Source organism: Enoplosus armatus, chromosome 22 (assembly GCF_043641665.1).
Source record: "Enoplosus armatus isolate fEnoArm2 chromosome 22, fEnoArm2.hap1, whole genome shotgun sequence".
NCBI lineage: Eukaryota > Metazoa > Chordata > Actinopteri > Centrarchiformes > Enoplosidae > Enoplosus > Enoplosus armatus.
In genome coordinates this window covers 11,603,037-11,619,789 of record NC_092201.1, presented here as the reverse complement: position 1 = coordinate 11,619,789, position 16,753 = coordinate 11,603,037, and the positions used below count along the sequence as shown (strand labels likewise).

At 44.8% G+C, this 16,753-nt stretch overlaps 1 protein-coding gene across 1 annotated transcript; it reads right to left on the bottom strand.

Moving 5' to 3' along the window:
• Positions 1–283: 283 nt before the first annotated feature.
• On the bottom strand, positions 284–15,023 carry kdm5a (lysine demethylase 5A). Its single transcript, XM_070929376.1, has 30 exons — positions 15,009–15,023; positions 14,756–14,884; positions 13,861–13,938; positions 13,267–13,389; positions 12,944–13,114; positions 12,301–12,486; positions 11,833–11,911; positions 11,623–11,714; positions 11,358–11,516; positions 11,128–11,247; positions 10,810–10,968; positions 10,243–10,424; positions 9,875–10,037; positions 9,640–9,759; positions 9,329–9,523; positions 9,025–9,206; positions 8,697–8,821; positions 8,425–8,612; positions 8,191–8,292; positions 7,857–8,033; positions 7,588–7,766; positions 7,260–7,398; positions 6,933–7,112; positions 6,226–6,786; positions 5,935–6,093; positions 5,281–5,409; positions 5,024–5,171; positions 4,623–4,843; positions 3,941–4,414; positions 284–1,292 (listed from the first exon to the last, which is right to left on the bottom strand). Exons 1-30 carry the CDS (start codon positions 15,021–15,023, stop codon positions 954–956), a joined length of 5,274 nt encoding a protein of 1,757 aa, XP_070785477.1. The 3' UTR covers positions 284–953.
• Positions 15,024–16,753: the final 1,730 nt, after the last annotated feature.

Sequence of the window (16,753 nt, the reverse complement as noted above, 5' to 3'; positions counted from 1 at the left end):
CCGTAAGTCACTGCTGGGCTCTCAGGATGATTGGTGGATCAAATTCTGACATTTCAAGACAAAGAGGCTAGAAATTCTTTAATATACAGCCAATCTCTAAAATGTTTCTTTTGCGAAGTTTGTTTTGTCCTCTCTCCATGTCCTCTCTAAGACAAAACAAATAAAGTGTGCCATTTTCTAATTCCTACACAAACACTTAAATAAAACATGTTAAAAAAGAAAAGCAAACCCTGATTCAAAAAAGTAAAAAACACAAAGAAAAAACCATCACAATTATCAATCATTTGACTAGGAATAGTTTATTAAAGGTGAGAAAACGAAACAAAAAAAGCCACAATCCATTTGTTTAATCGCTTAAAGGTATGTACATTATAAATAATTCCACTACATTACAACCATTTGTGTTTCCTAGTCTGGAGTCCTACACATTGAGATGTTACTGTCTGAGGAGCCGGGCAGAAGGCAGAGGGGAGCAGTTCAGGACGTCCAGTAAAACACGACTGGGGACTGTTTATTTGCCTGTTTGCACTGAATACAACAGCTGGAGTACGTGGGTGTTTGTTTGACTGTAAGTAAGTGTACCATGACTTGTTGTTGTTCAGGGGAGGACCAGGAAGTAGCTGGTGGATTGTTTCTAGACCTAAAACAGTTGTAAGAGCACTAAGCCTCGTCTGTGTAGTTAACAACCTTTCCAACATATCTTAGCGTTGTTGCTGAAGCCACACGGTGACAGTAGGACTCTTCTCTTCTCTGTCTTCCAGATGCAAGTTCTCTTTTTCTCTTGTGCTCTTTAACCCAGACAGAAAGTCCCTCTTCTTCCAAGCTCCATTCTGTCCCTCAGATGCTGTACAGTCTTACAGGTTGAGACGCTAGACTGGATTCTAGGTTTTGTGTTATGCTCATTGAGTGAGGTACAGTATTCAGACTCAGTCCTAGGCTGTCTTCTGTTACCGCTAACTGCCCTGCTGAGGCTCTTGCTGCTGCTGCTGCTGCTGCTGCTGCTGATGTGAAGCTGCTGGGTTTAGATGAGAGGCGGGGGACGCGTGAGACCATGAGGCCACGACGGACGAAGATGGCAGACTCTGCACGCCACCGCCCCCGCCGCACAGTGACGTCGCCAGCACTACGACGCTTTCCTCTGCCACTTCCTCCACAGTCACCCCTCCGCCTGCAGCTTTCCGGGAGCAGTCCACGCAGATGTAGTCCTCGTTCTCGGCCATTTCGCACGTCACGCCCACGCACACCTGGTGGAACCACTCGTCGCAGCCACCATCGCACTGCACCCAGTCCACCTGGAGACGCACACACGGGCGGACATGTGAGTGAGGATTAGGAGGGACAACAACAAGGAAACATTGTGGCAATTATTGAAAAACATGTGGCGGTGGTTTGTCAAGCAAAACACAAAATTCAAGAAAAACATCGTTCAAGTGTAATTTTTAACAGCACACGTTGAAGCTGCAAGTCAGTCATTGTTTGATTCATCTGATGTCGTGGAGTAGAGAATCGAAACTAAACAGGCCAAACACTGATGGACTGTAGATGATCTTGCATGTTTTACACACCGCTGAAGGACTGTCAGCTATTCTACTGTAGACTAAAACACTCAATCGGCTGCTTGTGCACAACTTAAAAGTCCTTCTCCTCCGCTTCTCTTCATCTGCATCTCCTCCTCTAACTGGTGTAGTTGTAATAAAGCAAAACAATGGGACGACTGCAAACTACTAGATTAATGCAACTGAGTAAGTGGACTTCAGAAACAGCAAAGTTTAGCAAGTCAACAAATACATTTATCGATGTGGTTAGTAAGTGTTTATTTACTTAATACATTAGACACAGTTTTCTCTGATTTTATGTCATGTTATTATCTGTATATTTCTATTTCTATTCCACGTGATCCTGTTCAAGGTTGCAGGGGCCTGGGTCCCATCCCAGCATGGGTCCCATCCCACCCTGGACAGGTTGCTATTCTATCAAAGGGCAGATAAACATATTTACTCAAATTCACTTAAGAGTCACCAACCTGCATGTTTTTGGACTCACACAAACATGGGGAATGCATGCAAACACAACAAACATAAAACACACAGCTGACCAGGTCAGATTTGACCTCCTGGATTTAATTAATATTTATATATAATATATAATATAGATGAAAAAAAAAAAAAATTCCCAGCGAGGACTGATTATGAGTAGGAAACAGCGGAGGATTTCTCAATCACACCACACAACTGTTAATCATCCCAACGTCAGGTGTTGTTGGCCCAGTTTAGAGCAGCGATTCACAATTTCATCACCTCTACTCCACCCACAGAGCTGCAGGCCTACCAGTTCCTCAGCTCTGATTGGCTGCCCTGTGGACACACAAGGGAAGGAGACTGGCCACTGGTTAACTTGGAGGACAGTCTGCAATGCTGTCTCCGAAAAGGACCACATCGGTGTGTCCTGTTAATACGTTATGTGTAACTCTCTTTAAGGTGTTCCAGTGCTGTTATCAGCTGTTGATATTCAATAAAGTTCCATGATGTTCATTTTGAAAAGTGTTCGTTATTAACTCAGCAAAACAAAAAAAAACCTGTGTCATTCACCACTAGACACCTGGGTGTTTGGAGTTTTGAGGACTCGCCAACCTCCTGTGATGAACCAGAAATGACGGCCTCTCTCAGTGTGTCGGGGATGTTACTGAGGAGGGTCAAGAATTGTCTAACTGACGAGGTAGCCTGCCAACATCATGGTCCTCTGGCATCATAGCACAGTACACACACATCTACATTTTAACAGGGCATCATGTCTGATTTGCAGACTGAAAGCATATACTGAGCCCCGACAAAATCCACATCAAGCCTCAGGAACATGGATGATGGGACTGCTAGTGGGAGCAGTGTAGACATTTTTCTAACAGAAAAGGTACAGAAAAATGAAGGTGCACTAAAAAAAATTAAAATCTATTCACAGCCTATAATCACAGGATCAGGGAGTACCAAACGTACTAGAAAACATACTACAGGTCTTCTGATATCCAGATTTTAATACATGGGGCTGAGTGAAGTTCCAGTCTTATAGTCCAGCACCCATGTATGGGTGTCTCCTCATCATCTCTCCAAATAACCGTATTCTAGCAAGTTTCTCATATTGAGAATCTGTTGTTCACAATTGTGGATGTAAATGATTATAAGAGTAAATTCATTGACAGAAGATTTAATTGGCAACTATCTTGGTAGTCATCGTTTACGTAATTTTTCAAACAAAAATGCCAAACGTTCTCTGTTTCCAGCTTCTCCAATGAAATGATTGTTTCATGATTGTAAACTGAATGTCTTTGGATTTTGAACTGTTGGTCAGACAAAATTGGACATTTGAAGACGTCACCTTGGGCTTCCACTGAAAACTGTGAGAGGCATTTTTCACTCTTTTCTGACATTTTAGAGACCAAACAATTAAGTCGAGAAAGTAATCGGCAGATTACTCGAAAATGTAAATAGTAATTAGTTGCAGCAGTTCTTGACCCAATGGGACATAAGTGAGTGTAACATTTTACAATGTGATTTTGAAAAATCCAGTAAAAAGTTCAACATGTGAATCTTAGATATCGCTGAGGTAATTATCCCATGACTTTTGTCCACATTCCTGGTAAATACATGGCTTTAATGAATATTTTTCAAATAATATTTAAAACATACAGACCTTTGAGTTTTAAAAAGGTGCAGAGTCACATGTCCCCTTTGACCTCTGTTAATTTCTAAACTGTTGCTGTGTTTATCAATCATCTATGATTTACCCCTTGTGCCTCTTTTACTGCAACACAACCTCTGGACACCTCAATCTCAATCTGCAGTGTTGAAACTCCCACTTATATGTGTGGGAAAAGACATGTTTTATTACCAAATCACAATAATACTGTAGTATTGCTGTAGTACTGTAGAGGCCAATGAGTCCTCACCTTGTCTTTACAGGGCCTCTGGCAGTTCTTGGCTGCACATACTGCGTTCTCATCATTGGAGTCCTCAGCCCCGGACCAGTCGTACTTGGAGGGAATGTCGAGGATCTTCTTCTCCTTCCTCTTCTCCAGCCCCTCCCTGATGGCTTCGGCCTTGGCCGCTGCCTTCTCCTTTCTCTTCCTCTCCTTCTCCTCCTTGGCTAACCGTTTGGCCAGCTGCTTCATCTCCCGGTTCTTGTCCAGGTTGAGTTTGAGTTTCTTCTTCTTGGGTTTGCCCCCAAGACCCAGTTCCAGGCCCACCCTTTTCAGCTCTTTGGACTTGGCCGGCCGCATGTCTCCCATTGCCGAAGCCCCACCGGCCACGGCCGCTGCCATCAGCATGTGGTGGTGCTCGGCTCTTTCTAACTTCCGTTTCCTCTTCTTCTCTGAGTCTTTAAGCTTGATCTTCAGGGGCTTCTCCATCAGAGAGTCGTCAGGCTGTAGAAAAGGAAGGAAAGATGAAATGAGAATGAGCAGGTATGTTTCCCCCTAATCTGACCTGTTTCTATTCATCTATTCACAAAACCCTTCATCAGAACCAACCACAACAATTGACTAAAACCCAAACTCAATGTTTAGTCACTATCCAGCATTTGCCATGGGGCCCAGCTGTGCAATCAGGTTGCATAATGGATGACCTCCCTACCTCCATGACCTGCAGGAATCTCTCCTCAGAGGGGGGGTGTGTGGCCTGCAGGATCCTCCAGATGTGCTGGGTCTCATCCAGGGACACCTCCAGCAGGTCTCCCAGCATCATCAGCTCCTCCAGCTGGGCCTTGGCCTGTGGGGACAGCTCGAGCACTGGCGGCTCCAGGCTGCGAGGTACCAGAGGGGTCTTCCTGGGCTGCTTCCTGGGCGTGCCCACATCTGAAATGTAAATATTTCCAGTATGAGGTGACAAAGGCACTTTGAAATCTGCAAAATGGAATCTCTCAAATGAGTGTGATTATTTGTCCCTGAATCATTTGTGCACAAAAACAACATGGGATGATGGGTAGGCAGACTCAAAGCAACAGAAGCAATCTAAGTAATAAAATGCGGCCTCACTTTGCACACAGGACTTGGAGGCTGAGGAGTAGGCGTGTTCGGCACAGAAGGAGGGCGTGGCAGCCGGCCACATGTGACTGACCACCTCCTCAGACTTAACAGGAATCTCCTCATCACAGAACAGGTAGGGCTTCACCTCCCCTGGATCCTGTAACACAACAGACACACACCAACAGGGAAGAATTAGGAAAAGAAATCCTGCTCACTTGTTGCTTGTACACAGCTTGAACAGCATCCCTTACTTCTACCTCACATACCTTCATGTCATAACCGTACGTCTCCCTGATGTCCTCGTCTGAGTCTGTCTCCTCATCATCGTAGTCCACACACTGGCGGGGTGATGTGGCTCTGCTGAAACCGGACTGCTGAAAAGTCTGGATGTGGCCCTGGGGAAGGACAGAGACACACACATGTGCAATGTGTCTAAGTATATGTGAGTGTATATCTGAGAATATAGCCCTAAAGTACATACTGCTTCAATCCTAATCCTAATGCTTCAAAATAAACAAAACAAAGAAGCGCTTTCCCAACAGTGCCTGACATGGTGTGTCATACATGCCATCTTATTGTATTATTTAAAACAGTATGATGCTGAATTTAAAAAAACTAATGCTTGACCAGGCACTAATATTTATAAGGAATTCTGTAGGTTTATTACATCAAATCAAGACAAAACAAATCAAGCTGCCATCTGTCGCCTGCAATTCCCTGCATTTCCTCTCATTTTAGACAATCTTGTGGTCTATTTCATATTTACACATTGGTGCCCTCTTCTGGTGCATTCCATATTTACATCCAAAGCCCCAGGAGAAGCCACAAGAACTACAACCCACAGCTCAAATCAGGAGACTTACTCACCCTGTATTAAAACAGAAATTAGAACCATGTAAAACAATTTAAGTCTAAAGTACCTGCAAGTCAGGGTTGGCAGCAGCTTTCTGCAGCTCGGCATTGATGATTTTCTCCGTTTTCTCCCTAGCAGCCTGCTCCACCATACGCTGGCTCAGCACAGACAGCTTTGCCAGGGCTGAGGACAGCTCCTCTGTGGCCAGAGATTGACGCGCTCGGTCCTGGTATGACAGTTAGACCGGTGTATTTAGTAGAGACCAAAAGCAAAGCATTGGAATTAAGTGTAAGTGTAAAACAAAGCAAGTGGTTGTATAGTGGTAGAGGTAGCTATAATGAGTCATCTCTGTGCATACCTGCCAGCTCATTGCCCTCTCAGTCAGACACTGGAGGGCTTCTCCTTCAGGCAGACGCACCGGCAGCTTCTGCAACGACACCAGCAGCGACAGGATGGTCTCTAATCTCGGCCTCCTCGACCGCTGACACAGCGGACACAGGAATTTGGAGTCTTTGCTATTGCTCTGCCAACCCACGCCCAGCTTCTTCTGAGATCCCGTCTTGGGCAGAGGCACGCATGCTCCGTGGAACCAGTCCTTACAAAGCTCGCACTGCAACATGAAGCCACTGGCCGTCTTTCGACACAGGCAGAACTTGACCTCCTCAATGCGGTCGGCCATGGCCATCTTGGCTAAATTGGCGGCACGGAGTGAGTGGATGGATTCCACTTCTTTCTGTTCTTTGGCTTTGAAGGCTGCTACAACAGTGGAGGGGTCTCGCACCTCTTCGAGGCTCTCCTCCAGGTCACTCAGGGCGTCGGGGTCAAAACCTCCTCTTTCCTTCTCCATGAGCTCCTTGACGCGTTTCCTCTTGCTCTTGCTGTTGCCATAGACCCCGATGTCCGCGCGAGGGCTGAGGACCTAAGAGAAGAGGCGGACAGGATAGCAACAAAAAATGAATAGTTTGAAAAATAAAAAATTAATTATTTATGCAGTATTAACTAGAATTTTAAGATGTTTACATGTGAGAGGCAAGCATCAAATCAACTTTTGTCATGATGGCCCACCTGCAGCAGTGTGTACGTGGAGTTCTTCTTGAGGAAGGTGCGAGCGGTCCTCTCCCTCCAGGCTCGAGCTGCAGCCACCTGAGACTCCACCTGGGCCAGTGGATCGAGCCGGACAGGGATGGAGCGACCCCTGGCCAGCAGGCTCTCCAGCTGCTCCAGGTAGGCATAGCTAGTACCACTCTGTTTGAGGCGGACACACAGTCAGAGAGGTTAAAGACGTTTTAGATGATGCCTTTATTCAGATTAAGTCTCAATAAAAGAGGACGCGTGTCTTTAGATATGGGTTAGAGGGGCTTCTAAATGATGTAGTGTACACATAGACAGTACCTGAATGGCTTCCACCTTAGACGTCCACTCCTTGGCCTTCTGTAGGGCCTCTCGGAGGGCCAAAATATTAGGTAGGTACGCTGGGATGTTCCTAGCTTCCAGAACAATGCTCTCCAAAGTCACCATGCTATGTCGAGGCCTGTGGTTATAGGAGGACAGACAGGCATGGGATGGCTCAACTAATAAGACTTTTTTTGTAAGTACCACCAGTTGGTGTTTACATGCATTCTGTCTCTGATGTTGTTTGTTAAATGATGAACAGCACTGTGGAAAGTGCAAACATCCCCATGGAGTCTTTGCAAATGTGTTTATATGCGTGCAACCTTACTTGGCCTGCAGGCAGGCACGGGCCTTGTCCTCCCATCTCTCTGAGACAGTGAGGATCTCTTGCAGTTCGGCCATGGCCTTCTCCACAGCGTGGTGGGGAGCCAGGCCCACCCCAGAGTCTATCAGCCTCTTCATCAGCTCCAGGGTGACGCGGTGAGGCTCGGCCAGGGTGACACGCACCTGGCATATAAAGACAGCACATTACACGAGGCCACAAATGCAACACCTGTCAGACCACACAAACAGGTTGTGGGTGTTGTGAGAGCCCACCTCATCGAGCCAGCGGGCCTGCTGGAGCTCCTGTTTCAGTCTGGGCAGCTCTGGCAGCTCTACGTCCAGGCCGCTGCCCAGGTCCAACAGCGCCTGCAACTTGGAGGAATCGGGCAATTCATCTGACAGTGCCACCTGGGCTCGCTCGTGGAAGTCCTCCACATTTTCCAGTAACTCCTGAAGACATGGAAGGCGACAGACACATTGGGGGAAAGAACAGGTTGAAGTTTTAGGATTAATTCAATAGTGTTGATGGTGTAAGAGGGAGGTTTATAGGAGGAAGAGGGAAAAGAGGGGATAGGGAAGACAGTCCAGAGTTTTAGTGGGGACTCACTTTGACTTGTCGGGCCTGGCTGATGATGCAGGGCAGCCTGTAGAGCTGATCCACAAAGGCCTTGAGCTCATCCACTGTCAGTTTGGTACGGTTACGACTGCTCTCAGAACGCAGACGGCTGCTGCGGACAAACGTGGAAAAAGAAGTGGCGGTTTAGTTCACCTTTGAACCTGAGCAGACACAGCACACAGCAAGTGTGTGCGTACATGCTGGGTAATCAGTAAACTGCTTTACTGATGGATTACTTTCAGGTGTATCCATGTCCACTGACCTGTGCCTCTGTTTGCGGCTGAGCAGCAGCTGAGCTACAGAGGAGCATGTCTCCGCCTCTTTCACCATGTCCCTCAGGCGACGGAACAAAGCTTTCTCTGGGTACTTCCTGTCCTCTGCATCCTCCAGCAAAACCTTGAGCTCAATAAGGTCTATGAGACACACAGAACAGTCATGCAATAGCACAGAGGGACAGCGCCGCGTACATATTTTGTAGTCATACTAAAGTTTGAAACCTTTCTTGTTTTTCTGGTCAGCAGCCAAGGCCTCGGTGACCCTCTTTGACCAGGTGTCATAAGACTGAGCCCGTGTCTTGACCCCATACAGCATGGACGGAAACTCCTCCAGATCATAGCGGTACCTGAAATATATCATGCAGATATCCACATGAGAATTTGATGTATGTGGTCAAGTAAATGCAGATTATAGTACTGCCATTCCAAGCCTGAAAGACTGCGACAAAGCATCAAGTTTCACATTAAATGTAGGCCATAACAAATTAGATTTCTTGACCATGTCCTGAACGCATTTCTGTTATTTAGAAAAAAAAAACTGATCTCTCACCGAAGACACTTGTTGCCAAGCGGACAGTCGCAGAGATCTGCAGCATGGTTCAGACAGACCAGCCGATCAGGGCTGCAGGAACATGTCAGTGCCGACAGGAAACAGGTTGTCTTACACTTGTGACACTGGCGCTCATCGTCAGGCAAAAGTTCAAAAACCTCCTGCTCTGAGGACAGCACCCCCTGTAGATGAAGAGGAAGAAAAAAAGCTTGCTATTTGAAAAAGGAGACAAAATAAGCACCAGTTGAGGCTGTTAACAGTTATATTAAACTACGGGTAAGGCATAGTATGCATATACACTCACTATTTCTTGGACAGCCTGTCTGAGTTTTGTCTCCTCCTCCATCATGTCTCCCATTTCCTTGAAGACGGCAGCAGCTAATTCCACATCAAGACTCTCTGGATCGGCAGCCATCTTGCACAGCAGCTCTTCGTGGGAGAAGACGCAGTAGCGGTGGAGGCGTCGATAATGAGCCACACACTGACGACCCATAGGTAACTAGGGAAGGGTGTGTATGAAAGATGAACACCCACATTCAACAAAAAAATTATCATTATTTTATCTTTTTTTTTTTTTTTTTTAATAAAAGGAAGAAGAATTTTCTTTTCCCTCACCCAGTCAGCCGTGCAGAAGTTCACAGCCTCTGCGAAGTTGTAGCCCTGGTTGAAGCCGCTGTGGTAGGCCCTGGGGAAGGTCACCACAAACTCCCCTGCACACTGATTGGTCCTGTACACCTGAGAGGGGAAATACACACACATAATGTGACTAATAATCAACATGGACCACATGACCAATATCTAATCACATCCAATATCAACCCCACAAAACATCAAGGCTCAGACTACGTACAGGGACACCGTGCTCCATGAGGACATTGGGATTCATGATGGTGACCAGTTGATGGAGGAGGTCAGGCTGGGAGTCAAACAGCTCTGGAGCCAACTTTTTCATTACGGCCTCCAGCTGCTCTGCTGCAGAGGCCGGCACTCCATACCAAGTCTTCGGTTCTCCCCTGGAGAACAGAGGAATACATTAACATTAAATATACACAAGTGGAACAGAATGAGGTTAGTTTCTATGAGCATGAATAGTTGAATAATTTTACTTTTTCAACTGTCAGCAGTATTTTTTGCTTTTAATAGTGTATTTTTTGTTTCCACCAACATGCATATGTCAGAATTGTGATAAAGTCTTGTGCGTCCTTTATTCAGTCTCACCAGTGCAGGAAGTTGATGGAGTAACTCCAGTGGTCCTCAATGTGCCAGCAGAATGAGGAGAAACACATGCCCACGTAGAGCCAAGGCACCTTCATACCCGAGATGTCCACATTGATGTGGGTGAGCACCGACTGCTCCAGAACGGGCATGTTATTCAGGTTCCAGCCTGAGTTGGCATACTCCTGATAGGAGAGGAAACACAGTGCTTTCTATCACTTCAGGGCAAATGTCATGTTTTTACTTAATGTAGCACCATTAAGTAAAAGAGAAAAAAAAAGCTTTTAGTGGATCTGTTAGATGGAAGTCTGATATAAATGAATGAATGAATAAAATGACTCAGGTAATGTCTCTAGGTCACAGGGGAATCCCCATCAAAAGTACTTTATTGGTTATAAACCTCTCATAGAACATAATAATAATGAACCCAGCTTATTATTAACAGATTCTAAAAGGAGTCATATTAAAAGACAAGACGTGAAAAAATTAAAATCTCAATAGGTTTGTCAAGTCAACACTTTTTTTTTGTTTATGAGTTTATGCAAATAAACACAACAACAATCTTCTCACCTCCTCATCTCCCAGTAGCCTCCTTTTACCGTCCCTGACAGGAAATCCGCTGCCCACATCCTTGGAGCTGATGTCGGCTCCGTACTCTACGATGACGTCCTCCTCAATGCTGCTGACCAGACGCCAGAACTCTTTCTCCACCAACTCCGTGGGAACCATCTAGAGGCACAAGGCGCAAGTAATTAAATCCCTGTGCCTTATAGCAACTTCGAAAAGCCCGCAAGCAACGCATTTAACCTCTCAACCGTTAAAGCAGAAAGTGTGACAGTGTAACAGTTCAACATATTTTAGCTCAATAAGTGGAATAAGTTTACATACGTGGACGGGCATGTTAAAATAGTCAGACTTGAAGTGGTCAGCCATTTCTCCAAAGCTCTGGAGAGTGTACTCCCTCACTGCCTGCTCGAAGCCAAAGGCTTCTCTGGGCTTGCTGCACTCCTGTGAGGGAAGGTGGACAAAACAATTAGGAAGTTACATCTGTGCAATATGCATTAGAAGGGTTAAATATATATAACGGAAAGATTGGCCAGACAGCATTCAAGCCTTACCTCAGCAACACATTTAGGGCAGCGCCAGTCCCCTTTGGGCACGTCCTGCAGAGGTGGGATCAGGCAGAAGGTGTGGTAGCTGTCGTCACAGCCATCACACAGCAGGAGCCGGTCCTCCTCATCACCCCGTCCGCACACCAGGCAGAGGTAGAGGTCGATCTGGGGGATCAGTGCCAAAGAACATACACAGGGATGGTCATACCCAGATATAGAGATATAATTAACGGCAACCATAAACTGTTCAACACAATGAACTGGCACTCACAAAGTTGACCTCCAGGGTCTCCTTGCGTGGTCTCATTTTGATGGCGAAGGCCTGGGCTTTGAGGTGACGCTGCTTCTTGTTGAAGCCATCATCTAAGTGAAAGGGAAAAGGTGTCGGTGTATGAATAGAAACACTCCCAGTGACAATGCTGATTTGTTGCTCAGAGTCTGCCATGTGTAAAAATACAGGTCAACCAAAAATGATCCTTACCAGCTGATACAATCTCCAAGCCGACCATCTTGGGGCTTGTACCAAAGATCTTTAGGCCTTTTGGCTCCTTGTTTTCCCTCTAGAAAAATGCAACAACAACAACAACAGCAGCAGACTGTGAAACGGAGTGATCCTGCAAAAAAGGCCAAATGTTAGACGGCCTCTGGGGAGCATGCCTGCCACAGCTGGGAATCTGGAAAATGGCGGGAGAGGGATGCTTGAAGCAAAGGTCTGCTCTGTTCTGATTAAATAACACTGTTTGCAAATGGCACAAAGAGGATGCACTTCTGACCCACTATTAATGTTATCTAATTTTTTTTCAACAAAATATGTTATTAAATAAAACTAAAGGATAGCTAACAGCTTATTACACTTTTGAGATGAGCTTGGTTTTGTAGTGAGTCCCAACCTCCTTTGTCTACCCAACTACTGCAAAACACTTCTTGTAGTTGTTTTTTTTTTCATTACCTCAGACTTAAGGCGCCTGGAGCGTCTCTCAGGCAGAAGCTGGTCTTTAGTTTGCATTGCATCACCCTCCCCATCTTTCTCCTTATCCTCCTCCTCGTCTTGCTCCTCTTCCTCCCCTGCCTCCTCACCAACTCCCTCATCCAGTTCTTCCCCATCGTCTCCTTCGTCATATAGCCGCTGGATGCCCTGATTGGAGAAAGGGTTGGAGTGAAAAGAAATTAGTTTCTAGACACCTTTTAAAATCCTTTCCAGGCTTTGAAGAAACAGGGGCATTATCGCTGTGACATTTGGCCTAAAGTTGTTCGCAACATGTTTGATTTGGTCAGGCCAAAATTGGTTGGTATGCCATAAAATGCCAAGACTGAAATGTGAGAGGGACACTGAGAACAGCCAAAGTTATTTTACTCAAAGGGGAATAAAAAGTAAAGTAACCAACTAACAACACCCACTCACAAAATGTCCACTTACTCCAACTTTTGAAAGTTTCTGTACACCCAATGAATTTTGTATATCTCATGTGCAATGGTGCAAAATGTATGAATGCCTGGAACAGTAAGCAAGAGTATGCACAAATTCAGGTAAACGACAACAGTGTGTCAGAGGTTCCTGCGCTGCTGGTCTATGTTAAATCGGCACCACTCACCGTCAGCGTGGCCCCAGACTGGAAGAGTTCATATGGGTATAGGATCCTCTCATAATGGGAGCGCAGCAGAGAGCCGGTGCCTTTCCCAGATGGGAAGCCCATTCGGCTGGCCACCTTGGACCACCTCTTCTCTTTACACACTGTCTCAAAGCCACCCTCTGAGGACACAATCTGAAACACACGTGTTCAATATGAGCTTTTTTTTTTTTACCAGCATGAAGGACAAAATCAACAATAAGGTTAGAGAAACAGGTAACTGGCTAAAATCATGTCATATAATTGGTCAGCTCATAAAAAAACTATCCAAATTGATCTAGTTTTACCTTGCTGAGCTGATAGAGGTCCAAAACCTTCCTCTCCACATGCGGGAATCGGATCTTGGATCCCTGCAGCTCCCAGAACTTTGCAATTTGATCCAGAAAGTTGAGCTTCACCCGAGTGAGGGCCTGGACAGACAGGAGAGAGAGGGGTGGAGAGAGGACAGACTATAAATGCAGGAGCCCAATGTTCTGCTGTTGTGCACACTGGACACCTCAGGCAAAATTATGTTTGAATGGCTGCACTCTATTACAAGACCATACTCCTCTAGTTGTGTGAACATGTACTAGAGCGGTACTGCTGCTCTTGCTTTACATTAAGCAACATAAAATGGAGAAAAACACACATCCAAATATCAACAGGTGCAAGACAGAAGACATTGTAGGTGCAAAAACAGTCTACTGCTGTCCAAGGAGTTTGTAGCATTGATGAGTTTGTTTCTCCCACGTGTCAATCAAAATTGAATGCAGTTAGAATCATTTCCAAAATACAGGTTGACATTCTGAATTTGTTTTCATGTTCTTCATAAAGCAATGCCTGTGACACACATTCATTCTGTGTTTTTACGATAATATAATGCATCTTCATGGCAAGCTCACCTCAAGTTCATTCAGTCTTTGTACTCGAGGAGTGAAGCGGAAGTTGCGTACATCACAGGCAAACGGAGGCTGCCAGTCCTGTCGGACGAGAAAACAGAAACATTAACTCTTCCCAAAACATCATCATCATTGAGGAAATGACAGCAACAACACTGCAACTTGGAGCAAATCAGTGTATCTCAAGAAAAAAAGACCATGAGAAAAGCTTATTGAGTGAGGTTAGGGGTTACAGCTATTCACAACACAATACCACTACTTATACAGTTAGTAAAGTGCTGTTGAGCCTATTTTTGTACAGGATCAACTGTGCATAAATACTGCCTATTTGAAGCTATCATTTTCAACATGTACTTCTGTCTATTCTGAAAAGGTATAATGCTCTGCTGGCCACAGCGACACACCCCAACTGTTAAAGGGCCTACAAAATAATTTTTTTTTTTTTACACGAACAGTGTTTGTACTTCTGCATAACATAACATAAATGTGTGTTTATTGTCTGACAGGAGCGACAGGCCTTCATGTGGCCCAATGTCGCACCTTCGCAGCTAACATGGTACAGTCACTGTAGTATAACTTAGCTAGCCATGAAGAAAACAAAAACAAAGGAATTGTAACCGGAACTGTTGAATTGATTTCGCCTTTCCAAAACTTTTCTGAACAACATAGGAAACCCAATGTCACCAAAGTACAATTATTTACAGTTGGATACAAAGAAATGAAGCCTTATTTGACCTCTATTAGAGTAATGGCAACTAGTGATGTCGTTGCCTATCGCACAAATTCACGCAGGCCCTGATAAACCAGCTCTAACGTTACATACGTAGGAGCATAACTAATAAGCTTAAAACAATTATTTATTGTATATTACAATGTTTAACATTATATGTGAGTTTACCTCGGGTGGTCGGATCTTGCAGATGCCCGTTTTCTCTGCAATGGGTCGGATCTTGTTGATAAATCCTAACGGATCCGAGAAATCCTCCCAACTCGGTTCAAAAACCGGGCATTCAGGAGGGGGGACGAACTCAGCAAATGCAGACATGTTGGTGTGGTGCCAGTGAGTCTTTAAAAATACTATTTAATAAAAAATGCACCGAGTTGAGCTCAACAGTCCATGATTATTTCCAATAATTTTAGTCTTGGGAAACTTCCTCCGTGTCCATCATGATCCTTCAAATCTCCTAAATAACAAATCACTTCAATGACAGGGCATCCCAGTCGCGATGGCGAATCATAATCTGGTCTGAAAGTGAATGCATAAATACGACAACCGAGGTGATCAATGTTTTCCCATCACCTGTAAACAGCGGGCCAGGCCAGGCCGGGGAGTCTCCACCACCACTCCCCTACCTGGGACGGAGGGCAGGGTCAGTCCGTAACGCCATCATTCCCTCTCACAGACGACAACTTCACAATAATCAACCCTGCAGTTAAGACTTGGGCCAGGGACGATTACAGAATTTGAAAAGAAGTTACACAAAACAAAAAGACTCCGGCTTTACCGTGCTGGCTGCGATATTATGTTACGCAAGCTAACATTGCTATTGCTACGTCTATGTACCTGGGTAGTGCATGATTTCTTCGTGATGATGCATTTCCAACAAAGTTATCAACGGTTGGCTAAGAACTGTGGCAAGCTGGTAATGTTCATTAGCTAACGTAATCACGCTCGCTCGTCAGGCTTCCCCAAATAAACTCAGTCTTTACGTCCACTTCCTCGAGCACCTGATAGCTAAGTACCAGCCAACCTGGACCACAACAAGGAGGAGGCTAGTAGTAGCAAGCGTACGTTGTTGACTGATGTCTTCACTCTGTGCAACAATCCCCATTCATTGAAGTGTTTGAGGCGATGGAAACCTAGCATACAGCTAATTTGGTTGGCTAAAATCAGATTAGCTACCGCTGACCGTTGCGCAGCTAACATTGACGTTAGCTGAGAAAGTCGGCTTAGCAGGACAGTCCGCCGTGGCTTGAGTAGGTTAATTGGAATCATATACAAAAAAAGCAATAATCGTTTTGCTTTGTTTTACCGGGTGTCACTTTCCGCATAATTTAACGTCGTCTATAGGCATTGTATCCGCATTAGCCAACATGCTAGCTACAACTAGCAAGGTTGGGAGAGCTGTTATGGTGCCTTCATGAACACTCGAAAACTTTTTACTACTTCCGAGGTCGTATCTTTTATAAAAGGCATTGTTTTTGCCTGTAAGAAGCAATTTGCAAGAACTTGTACCAGGAAACAACAACGCATAGTTGTTGTTGTTTCAATAAAATGAAGGAGACATTGACGTTCAGGGGCAATAAGGACATTTTTAGCTACCGAATGCTAATATGTGGTTGCATTACTTTTAATAACCCTTTCTGGTACGGATACTATTTAAAGGCCACGTTTGAGCAACCGTGCACCATCCAAAAACTTCGACAGTCTTTTTGCCACTTTGACGGTCATTTTCATCAGGCATAAATATAATATTTCCGACAGCACCTTAAGGCAGCATTATTTTTAAAACGGCACGCTGTAACGACGTGGTTGTTCAAGTTCTGTCGGATACGTGATCTAACTTGATTTTATGACTCAATTTAAAATGCCGTATTCGTAAATATCAATTTCTTACAACAATAATGGCCCATTTTACTATTTTTAACGTGTCTAGACCAGTTTACAATCACACAATATGGCATCCATCCTCCCCTTCAGTCTCAGACGAAAAGCCGTTGAGATTGCAGTGTTTGTACATAAAAGGGAGGCTGAGTGCATTGTTTTCCATTTGTCTTTAATGTAATCTCAAAGACAAATATACTGAAAAATATAAACAAATAAGATTGTTGAAATAATGGTCTGAAACAAAAATTGTTGAAATCACATTTCGTGCTTTAATCAAGTCATCTCAGA

Coding starts and splice junctions, on each gene's coding strand:
- kdm5a (XM_070929376.1), bottom strand. Junction 13,115..13,266: donor ACCTCTATCAGCTCAGCAAG/GTAAAACTAGAT, acceptor CGTGTGTTTCAG/ATTGTGTCCTCAGAGGGTGG. Junction 10,969..11,127: donor ATTTTAACATGCCCGTCCAC/GTATGTAAACTT, acceptor TTGTGCCTCTAG/ATGGTTCCCACGGAGTTGGT.